Raw genomic sequence first — 11,782 nt, forward strand, 5'->3', positions numbered from 1 at the left:
TTTAGGATTCTACTGCAGTGCCATTAAGAAAGGAAATGGATTTGTTACTGGTCAAGTCCAGGAGTGACACAGACATCTCCCATTCACATTTAAATGGTCACCACTAGTGTTTGCTTACCTGTGAGGAAGCTGGAGTGAATTAACTTTTTATGCCAGGAATTGAAGGCACACTATTGGTGAACATTAAGAATGTCATCAAAATTTTTATATATCATATCAGACTGAATGTAAAATGCTTTTCAAATTTTTATTTATTTTTACATCATTGTTCAGTTTTAGAACAGGTCCTCCTCTGAGGTGTAATCTCTATAAAATTACAATGTCCAAGACATTTATGAATTAGACTCCTGTGCTCTTCCTTACTCCCTGCTGAATGTCTATAGTATGTTTTTATTTTATTCTTTGTATAGTTTCTCTATTTTCCCTACCAATAGTTGGTAGGGAATAGTTTTTTTTCTTATTTCACTGAGTATAATGCCTTCTAGCTCCAATCATGTTGCTGTGAATGGCATGAGGCTTTTTTTTTATTGCTGAGTGATATTCTAGTGTGTGTGTGTGTGTGTCTATATATATCACATCTTGATTCATTCATGTTTTTGAGCATTTAGACTGCTTTCACATTTTAGTTTATTATTGTAAACAGTGCTGCAATGAACATACAGAAGTTTCCTTTTGAACTGACGTTTTTGTGTCCTTTGGGTAGTCTTAGGAATGGAATCGCTGAGCCATTTTTAGTTTTGAATGTTCTCCACGCAGCTTTCCGTAATAGTTGAACCAGTTTGTGGAATGCTAACTCTTAAACTCATTAAGATCAATATTAAAATTCTTATCTGTAGCTCTAATAATTATGGTATAGATTTTGGAGAGTCTAGTAAGAAAAGCATGCTAATAAAAGTAGTTATTCCAAATATTTCAAATCTGACAAATCATAGATAAGTGATAATGGTTTATTTTTAATTCTTAAGCTGTGATGGCCAAATTAAATGTTATAGGTTAACTAGATACCAAAGAAACAAATTATCCTGTAAGTGTGAAAATGACAATTTACATTCACACCTCACAGCAGAGATGGGGACAGTAATGAGGTAAGCACACACAGCAATTTTACAGAAAATAGCTTCAGAACTTCTCAAATATTCATAGGATTTGTTGAAACCCCAAAATGATACATGTGCTATGAAAGACATTAATTTTAGTCTGGAAAAAGAATAGCATGCATAGCTAACCTCTCTATGCACAAATAAATGTAATTTAAGGGAAAAGAAAGAAAAACTGGGTAAGAGCCAGGAAAACATTAATTTTTCTGTTCTCACTCCTCCCAAGGGCTACCCCTTTAACCCTGCCCCCACCCCCGGCCAGGTAAAGAAGTCAATCTCCGGAATCAGGTTACACCTGAACATCTAGGCATTTGCTTCACCAATGAGTTTAGCTTTAGTATAACTGGTGAGCTGGTGATTTCAACCTGTGTAAGTCTTGTTTTCCCCCCTCAAACTTAAATGATCTGCCAACCCTTTATAGAACTATATAATTTGGGGAATACAATGTCACACCTCCATACACACATCTTCACTTACCTCCACACCGAGTCTCCAGTGCTATAGCCCTACCACCATCCCTTTCCCTAGGTATTCTTTTTCCTCCTTCCTTCCCCCAGTCTATCCCTTCTGGGAAGCAATATACTGTTGAGACAAAGAATTATTTCTGTTGTGTTTTGCCACTTTTATCAACCTGTGTAACTCTTGCGAGTATTTCCAGTCCTAGACAGCAAGATCACATTTGCCAAAACAGCACTGAAATGCACCACGCATATATTTAGTTATAAGATGGTTCTTCTATCCAATAAATGGCAAGAATGGATAAGGCAGGAAAATATATAAAACAACAAAACCTATGTGAAATTCATGGTTTGGCTGGAAGATTAAAAAAGAAAACACAAACATATAAAAAGATAGGACATTTCATTTTTAATCAGTCAAAAAATGAAAAGACTTCTGGACAATGTCAAATTCCACACACCATAATGCTATAGTTACACATTAAATATAATTACTATCTATACATATGCAAAAATATAAAGTCTATTTCATACAATAAAACCTTTTATAGAAACCACTTTAAAATTAAGAACTTCTCAACATTAATATGTAAGATATAAGTTCTTCTGAAGGTTCCTTTTAAAGGTTTTAAAACAAAATGCTAAATCTAAAAACAATTTCTTTTCTGTCAGTTCCCAAATTAAATCTACTTAAAACAAAACAAAAATTAATAGCGCAGTCACATACTACTTAAATAATATTGTTCAGACATCTCTAAAATCCTCCATTTTTTCAAGTATGGAAATAGAACTCATATATTCCACAATACAGTACTAAACAGGATGAATATTTAAGAAGAGTGTTGTCATATGGCACAGAACTGTTTTATTTCTTTGATGTTTTGAAATAAATTATCACACTTGCCGTTTTTTCCTCCTAAAAGTTCCAAATTATATTCTACCTTAAGATAATTTTGACTGTGGTATGGTAAGACTTAAGAGTGTAAAATATAACATAATGTTGTATCACAAAAGTAAAGCTGGTAACAAATTATAAAAGGAGCCAGTACTCTACTCTGATATAGCCATGGATTAGAGCTCATCATGATAAAAATATTCATCATGAAGCTGTCTTCCATAATCTGTGGCCTCACTCGTAAGAAACAAGTCCTGGTTTTCCAGAATCTCTGCTTCAGAAAGTTTTCTGTCACTATTCAAATCCATCTCCACAATTAGATGAAGTGCCTTTAAAACAAAACAATAAAAAAAAAAATGTCAAGTATGATACATATTTTCAGCAAGGCGTTTCATGTTTTAATGTGATTTGATTTGTCAAAACCATTCAGATGTGTCAAATACTCATTGTCTAAATATCCAAAAGTAGTAGATATTAAAACAGGGGTCTGGGGCCCTCCCTGGTGGCGCAGCGGGTTAAAGCACTGCACTAAAAGGCATAAGCCACTTCAACATGAGTTCAATCCCCGCCTGCCCCTGAGGAGATCCACATGGTGTGGCAGACCTCTCCTGGCCCGCCCACTGCTCCCCTCAGCAGTGTCCTTCGTCAATCTGCCTGTTCTGCTCCCCACTCTGTCCCTGGTGAATCCTCTCACCCTCCGCATCTCTGGCCTGTACCCCAGTTCTGTATGAATCAATAAATCTTTAAAAAACAAAAACAAAAACTGGGGTCTACCTATGGCTTCTCTCATTATTTCTGTTTGATCTTGCCTTACTCAGTTTTCTTTCAGAATATCTGCTCATTATCAAAAAAGTTAAGAAAATAGTCAAGGAATATTAAGTGCTGGTAAAGAATCCTTGTGCAGTATTTGTAGGAATGTAAATTGGTGCAGCCTCCATGGAAAACAAAATAGAGATTACTTAAAAATTAAAAACACAACTACCACATGATCCAGTAATCTCACTTGTGGGTACATCTCCGAAGAATATGAAAACAGTAATTTGAAAAGACATATGCACCCCTATGTTCACTGTAGCACTATTTACACAGGCTAAGATATAGAAACAACTTGAGTATATTTTAAAAAATGAAATCCTGAAATTGACTTCAAACAATCCTGAAATTGCGTAGTGAATTAAGTCAGAGGAGAAAAACAAGTTTTGTATAATTTCACTCACTTGTGGAAAAAAAGCAATAAACAAACAAGAGTAAAACAGACACATAGAGGCTTGACAGTAGGATGGTAATTACAAGAGGAGGAGGTTTGGAGGGGATCAGGTGGATGCAGGGTGTTAGTTGGTGGTAGATGGTGACTGGGAATGGAGTGATATATACAGTTGCTTAAGTGAGAAACTATACACCTGAATCCTATACAGTGCTGTTAAGTAATATGGCCACAATAAAAATCAATAAATAAATAGCAATGCATTAAGTAATTTTATTACTTCTTTTTTTTAGATTAAGATTCTGAACTACCTCTTCTATCAACTGCACCGAATTTGGGAAGCTAGTCATTCAGTAGCACTCACCTCTTCTTGTGCAATGCCCTGATTATTGGGTACTACCCAAGACAACAGCTCTTGGGGATTAAGTCTGCCATCAGCGTCTTTGTCATAATCATTCAGGAATCTATCTTTCTCAACAAGTATCCACTCTGGATCTTCATTCGCTGCTTAATATGTAAAAAACACAAATATACATTTATAAGAATATCACATATATCCCACAAGAAGTTTGTAGCCCTAGAATGAGAGAAGTAAATTTAAAGCTTACTACATAATGAAACAGATCTACTTAACAGAAAAGTCATGGTATGCCTATAGCTTATAGGTATAAAAAATATAGTAATTTCGGGCCCTCCCTGGTGGCACAGCGGGTTAAAGCACAGCACTAAGAAGCTGAAACCACTTCCGCATGAGTTCGATTCCTGCCTGCCCTGGAGGTGACCACATGGTGTGGCAGACCTCTCCTGACCCGCCCACTGCTCCCCTCAGCAGTGTACTTCGTCAATCTGCCTTTCTGCTCCCGCTCTGTCTCTGGTGAATCCTCTCACCCTCCGCATTTCTGGCCTATACCCCAGTTCTGTATGAATAAATAAATCAATCTTTAAAAAAAAATATATAGTAATTTCAAAAATAACACATAAGTCTAAACAATTCAAGAATTCTTAAGTTGATGTATATAACCATTCTGTTAACTGCTATTTGTTTGGCTGGGTTTCCCAAATTTGAGCAGATTAACATTTACATGTATCATGTGACTAAATAAAACTTTCTAAGGGTTCTTACAAAATAATGTCAGGTATAATTTTAAAGTGACATTCATTTGAAGCTACAATGTGGTGAAGGAGGAGGTGCGAGGTGGGGACAGGGAACAATGTACAATGGGAGTGTGGTGTGGGTGACATCTGTCTGGGTAGGTACAATCCCAAGCTTCTGAATCAATGTTACCTCAAAAAAAAAATTACATTCACAGTAAGGTGCTTTTAAGCAGTAAGTCTGCAATGAGATGGCTGCATATGCAATTTCTAAAGATTGACATATAAAAGTATACAATTTGTTTAAAAATATCAACTTTTACTTCCTCACTCTTTTGAAAGTAACCACATTAAATTTGTTCAATTTTATTCTTTAATTCTATTCCCACCCTCCCAACCTCCACACTTCCTCAGGCTACTTACTTGGATCCCGCCTGTAGTCACCAAGAAATTCTTCCAAACTAACAAATCCATCGCCATTCTTGTCATGTTCATCTAAAGCCTCTTGAATGACAAACTCCTATGACATGATCATTAAAAAAAAAAAAATCACAAAAGTTTCAATCCCATGCAAATCAACCCTACCACAGAACTCCCTTGGTGGTTCATGCCTGCAAGACAACCTTTCTAAACACTGGAATTAGAAGACCAAAACTCTAAGTGTTAATGGCTTTAAACTTAACATCCTTAAGCTTCTGCTATTGAAAACTCCTCTTTCACACTCTCCTACAATCCTGGCATTGAACTCACGCTCTTATTTTCTGCACTTCCAATTGTTCCACTAAGAGGTAGAAGTTTCTCCCCTCCTCAAGAATGACATCTCTGCATTAGCCTGTCTTCTTTACAACCACTTTCACTCCAATCTATTAACAATCCAAAAAGAACCCTTAAGATGTCCCAAGCACTATTCCTTTCTAGTTATACTTGGCCCTGCACAACCTGTTTCAGAGCCAGTGGGTGGTACCTCCCTTATTACCTCCTAGCATCTTCTGCTGTTCTGTTTTTACTATGCCAACCCCTATACTGTACATCAGACTCAGGTCACCTTCTCCTTGACTTCAGTCATAAAATCTACAGGAAAAAGATGTAATATAAACCTAGTCTTTATAAATTAACTTCTGCCATTTCAGTGGGCTCTCACAACAGCTTGAAAGTCCATTTCTGCCTCAGTTTCCCCAACATACAGCTGTTTTTTTTCTCTCCAATACACTCTTGGCAGACTCCATTTTCCCGATTTTGAATAAGTTTTCTGAAATGCTTCCTTGTTAGCAAATGCTGCATCCTCACATTTAATTACCTTTGTATTTCTGCCTATTCTTCTCTTCCATCTTAAGAGTTAATGCTAGTGCTCCCTCCTGTCTAGTGCAAAGTCATCAACGGTCTTCCTAGCTACCACTTTCTCACTTCCTGATTGTGTTCACTCTAACTCTCCCAAGGTTTCATCTCACCTCTATCAACTCTTCTTCTGCCCTTAAACACACTCAGGTGCCACACTTTGCTGTACTCCTTAACACTGCTTTTCTTCCTTGCAAGCTTCTCATGGGTTACACCTGCTTCTCTCATTTCCTTACCATCTGCTACCTTTTAAATCTTTTCCATCTGGATCCTAGTGTAACAACCGAAATAAATACATATTCTCGGAAGTCTCTAATTCTAGCCAAATCCAGGTGCTTCGTTTAGATCTGTATTTAGATACAAGTTATTGGGCTTTTTTCTGAAATCAAATTTTATAGATTTTATATATAGAAATCAAAGAATCTTAACCTGGAAATCAAAAGATTAGTTTTAAAGGAGTATCTGAGACTTCTGAAATTGTAATTCAATTTGTATGAGCAAAAATGATCTTTCCAGGAAAGCTACCCCTCTCAGGAAACAACAAACTTATGTCAATAATACTGTGCAGTTAAAACCTTAAATTCTGACTTTCAATCCAAAGTAGAATGACCTAGTTGATCTTGTACCCTCTATCAAATATACTCTTAAAGGGGGAAAATACACAAAAACCAATTGAGGTAAACAGGGGTTAATGAAGCTGTGCTGAATGAGACATTTTATGGCTACACACCTTATGTGTGACTCTAACTCAATGCAGTGCAAGGGCATCCTCCCCTCCTGGCGTACCTCATCCTGTCAATAGCACTACCTCTTCATCATTGTTACACAAGCTCAAATTCTCATTCATCTCTGGCTCTTCCCTCCCACTTTACTTGTAAGTCAACATTCCTGCTCATGCTTTCTTTAAAATGTTGCTCAAGTCTCTGTCATTCCATTGCCAAAACATACTTCAGAGCCATCTCACATAATGCCAAAATTATTTCACTGCCTTCAGTGGTCATTCCTTTCCTGACTTCCATTGCTCCTTACTCCTCAGAGAATCAAGAGCCAGCACTCTCTGCCTGCCATTCTAGGGTTCAACTACAACAAAATGTGCCCAGTTTTTAAACTAGGTCATGTGTTTTATGCCAAGTGATAAATCAGGAACAAGAGAAGCAGCACCAGTGGCAGTCTCTTTCCCCTGAGTTTTGGAGAAAAATGTATCCACAGCTTTGTTATTACCAACAGCTTTCACCATGATCCACTAAATAAAAAGCTTTATTTTCTCTCCCTGAAATATCAGGGACTCAAGCCACAGTGGATGATGCCAGACAATGGACCTGAACAAATTTAGTCTATTTTGAAATGCTGTTTGTTATATTCATCTTTATCCTCCAAATATAACACTTTCTGCTTTCAAGAAGCTTATGAAGTTATAGTATGACTCACAATCAATGTTTACTGAGTTAAACCTAGAGTTCAACACAATTTCAAAGAGTGACATCTTCCTCTACATACTAAAGAGATTAAGAACTCATTATGCCCCAAGTTGCCGAAATGTTATCAGCATTAGCAGCTGCACCCCACCATGAAAAGTGTTCCAAAACTGAGGCTTTTTTCAGTCTGAAAGCTTTCACAAGTGATGTATTAAAAACTAAATACTCCAGTAAAAAGCCAGGAAAAATCTTGCAAGCTATGTAAGGATTAGGAATGTGCTGAAGGTGATGTGGCTGTGGGAGAGAAAACTGTCCAGGGAAGAGTGTGGCTCTTAAGATCAGATTTAGAAAGCACTCACACCTTTTAACAAGTGCTGTCTACCCCTCCCCACCAGAACCCCCCTGCCCATGCCTAACTTTACAGGTTCTGGAAGCTTTAAAGCTTTCTGTCTCTTAAAATGCAGGTCACTACAGAAGTTATTTTAATGACTTAGTAAAAACAGGTTTTAAAGTTCTGGTCACTAATTTTCCTGATTTTTTTCCTTCCTTACCGTCATGTAATCAATTTCTTCAGGATGCTCAAAAGCAACAAATTCTTCAAGATTCAGACCAGGACTGTCATCTTGGTTAGCTTTTTCAAATCTCTTCTTGTCCTTTAAATGAAGCTTTGAAAATTAAATATTGAACATATTTAAAGGTCTCATCTATATAATAATATCATTAAAAGTACCTTGAAAAACAAACTGTGAAGTCTAAAGTATATTCCCATAATCTTACATTATGTTACATCAATTCTATGAAGCTCAAGAGGGCAAATAAGAAACAGTGAAGCTATGAGACACAGGCTCTAGGGTCAGACTCTGGTCTGGGTTCCAGCAGTGCTCCTTCCTAGCTGTGCTACTGAGGGCAAATTGTTTGATATTTTTTTTGGTTTCTCCAATTACAAAATTGAGACCAAAAACTCTATTAAGGAATTGGGATGAGATATCTTGCCAAGCACTGAATGTCACATATTACTATTGTTGATAATAAAAAGTGAGGTTAAGTGATTTTGTGAAAATGAAAAATACAGCTCAAACACATTGAACTTGCACCCTCCCTGTTCTGTCCACAGTATCACAAAGCATCTTCAGGAATCACCGCAATACTTTATTAAATTTCAAAAAGCAGTAAATTTAGACTATCTGTAAATTCTTAGGATACCATTTCTACAGCTGCCTCTGGTTTTGGAAATTACTTTTCAAAACTACATTTTAACAGTTTTCAGAAAAATAGTGTTTTGTGAAAAGACTTTTGATACATGTATATGACCTCTGGAAGCCTACTCTTAGCAACTATTTTGTAATGATAGTTCTGTATGTTCAGATACAAACACATCAAAAGTTCAAAATGGACTCATTCAGAAGTTAAACAAATATACCCTTTTCTATGAAAAAATGTTCACCATTGCTTTTAATAAAGAGATTCAGATTAAATGCATGGCACATATTAAAAAGACCCCTAAAAACAAGTGCTAGAGATGGTGGGGGAAAAGAACACTATTACACTGTTGGTGGGAATGCAAACTAGTGTAGCAATTAAGGGAAGTAGCCTGTGCAACCTAGCAATACCACCCTTGAGCATCAAGCCAAAGAATATGAAACAATCAACACACAAAAAATATGCTCTATAATGTTCATTGCAGCATTAATTATAACAGCTAGGTTGTTGAAGCAGTCTAACTACCCAATAAGATAACTGGGTCAAGAAGATGTAGCCCACACTATGGAATGCAGTCATCTTCAGCAAAATGCAGGGAATTTGTAGAATTAGGTAGAGTGGTGCACATCAGAATGACAAAAAACAACTAATGGACATTTAGGCCACAGATATGATGAACTAAAATGCTTATAAAAACTAGAGAACATTAGTTAATAAACACCATGAAGGCTCTGCGGTTAGGAAGGGGGGGAGGGAAGAAAATGACAGGGGACATTAGGGATGGGGGGCGGCGGATAAAAGAGTCTAAGCAGAAGAAAAAATACTTCCACTTCATCACACACCCTGCAAATATGCACAAGTAGTAACTCAAGCAACAGCTTTTAGAGACAAAACTGCTTTTAATGAATTTCTCAAAAAAGGTAATTTTGTAATCATGAGCCTCTGAAGCCTGAAGTGGCAGGCTGCTCATCTGAATAAATTCTATCTTGAGAATTTTTGGGAATAACCTTACAAACTTAAGCATTAAACTGCACATTTTTAAAAAACACAACTTTTAGAAGCTTTTAAGTGTTTCATTGTTTAAAAGGCACTTTTTAGTTTCTTAGAATAGGGGTTAGGCAGAAGTCATTTACTAAAACACTAGTTTCTTTTACAATGACTGAGAGTAGAAAGGCTTTATCCCTCTCCCACAAAGAATTTATCTTTTAACAATTCACATTCTCTATCTAGTTATACTCACCCTATTATAATGGGGGAGGGGTTGCTTCCAAATAACTGCTTTTATGCTGATGTTTCATAATTTTAAATAATTTGACCAAAATAATTCACATTTTATGGTTAGATTTTACATGGGGTAAAGTAGACAAACAAGAACTTGCGGTACTTTGTTGAGTCAATCAAGTTCTTTTTGAATACACCACTATTCAAAAGACTAGTGCTTAGATTGCCTTATGAAAGAAGCCTTCAATTTGGAACAGAAAGGTCCAAGTTTCAGCATAGGGAGCTGAATTTGGCCAAGTTTGCCTATGGAAAGAAAGGGTCTCTTTCAACAAGCTGAGGTTTCTTTTTAAAAAAAAAAAAGAAGAAAATAAAGAACAGTTTACTGATTCACATTTTTCAAATTTTTAAAATAAAGTAAAATAACATGATTTTAAAAAGCAGTTCATCCATGGTTACTTGAAGAATAGAATTTAAGAGCAACTCATTAAAATAAAAAAGGTAACACACTTATTTTTTTTTAATTTGTAAAAGATAATGAAAGACTTGTCAGCTGCACAAAACTTCACACATTTTTCTGCTGCATGAAAACCTAGTGAAGGTAGTAACAAGATAGAAACTATCACAACCATTTTTATATAGTTAACAGCAACTTGCAAAGAACAAAACTGCCATCTTTTGGTAGACAAATGATTTTACATGAGGAAATATATAACCTGTGATATCAGAATAAAATCTAGGTCTTAAAAATTCTGATTAGTCACATATAAGATTACATATTACAAAATTTAATATTGCTTCTATACACACAAGTCAGCAGCTGACTTAAAAGTTAGAGCAACTGAACTCTTGTCAGGTAGGTCCCCAAATTTTAATAATCCTGCTTAAAAATGTTAACTACAATTGTTCATATTGTTAGGGGGAAAGGATGTCCTAAATGAGCTCTACAGGTATAGGTTTTATAGACTCCACCCTTACTCTAGACATCAGAACTACAATCCCATCATCACCAAAGGGAGGATTGCTGGGACCTGAGGGTGGAGTTAAACAGCCAGGCTTGATACAAAAACCAGACTTGGGGTCTTTGGGGGGTCTCTTGGCCTCTTGGCTCCTAACTTGACTCTTGGCTTTTCTCTAGCTCTCAGTATGCTCTTGGGGTTCCAGATCAGAGGAACTGGTAGAAGGCTTTAACCAACTTACCTCTCTCTTATTCCCTTTGTTATTCATTCCCTTTCTTTTGTAAATAAACCTTTTACTAATCATTTTTGTATGTGCCTGCAGTTTAGTCTTATTATAAGTCCCTTTAAGTACATGGGTGAGGACACACAGTCAGGCAACCCAATTCACATTGTGGTTGCCCTGTAACAATTATCAAAAGAAATGCTTTTTCAGGCATCTCAATGCCTGTGAGGGTCAATTTATCTCTATTCTGTATAAGGAAACTTATTAAAAATAAAATAAATTCAGGCATCAAAGTAATTGTGTTTTTAAATGGGAGTCCATAGAAATTTTAATTATATTTAGGTATCCAATTATTTTTTATAATAATTTTATTTGTGGTCTAATATTTAGCTTGTAATTTTGATTAAAACAGAGTAATTCTCCTTCCCTGATTATTTTAAAGAATAATGCACACTGTTTCTTTATACCAAGTCCACTTTTGGGGGGTTATATATAGCAAATTCAAATAAAATACTTCTCGAACTTCATGTAGAGACAAATCCTTAGGTTGTCAATGAATGACCAATAGGACTCGCATTAAAAAGTGTTCATTTTATACCTAGAAGCAAAGATGGGTCAAACACTACACGACATACACTTCAGCGACATCTTTAAAGACAGAGCACCCAACGCCACAATAGTGAAGG

The 11,782-nt window shown here is 36.2% G+C and overlaps 1 protein-coding gene across 3 annotated transcripts in view; it reads right to left on the reverse strand.

Moving 5' to 3' along the window:
• Window positions 1-1,953: 1,953 nt before the first annotated feature.
• RCN2 (reticulocalbin 2, EF-hand calcium binding domain) overlaps window positions 1,954-11,782 on the reverse strand; it is an 18,656-nt gene continuing 8,827 nt past the window's right edge. The window contains exons 4-7 of one of the 3 annotated variants that reach the window (XM_012728482.1): window positions 8,048-8,149; window positions 5,170-5,266; window positions 4,019-4,161; window positions 1,954-2,779 (exon numbers count right to left, since the gene is read on the reverse strand). In XM_012728482.1, the coding sequence (XP_012583936.1) occupies window positions 2,627-2,779; window positions 4,019-4,161; window positions 5,170-5,266; window positions 8,048-8,149 (495 nt within the window). In that variant the 3' untranslated portion in view covers window positions 1,954-2,626. Of the gene's footprint in view, window positions 2,780-4,018; window positions 4,162-5,169; window positions 5,267-8,047; window positions 8,162-11,782 lie in introns of all 3 variants that reach the window. The other 2 variants (XM_012728481.1, XM_004688003.2) reach the window with 2 other exon arrangements.

This window comes from Condylura cristata, unplaced genomic scaffold (assembly GCF_000260355.1).
Source record: "Condylura cristata isolate star-nosed mole 26May11 unplaced genomic scaffold, ConCri1.0 scaffold00023, whole genome shotgun sequence".
NCBI lineage: Eukaryota > Metazoa > Chordata > Mammalia > Eulipotyphla > Talpidae > Condylura > Condylura cristata.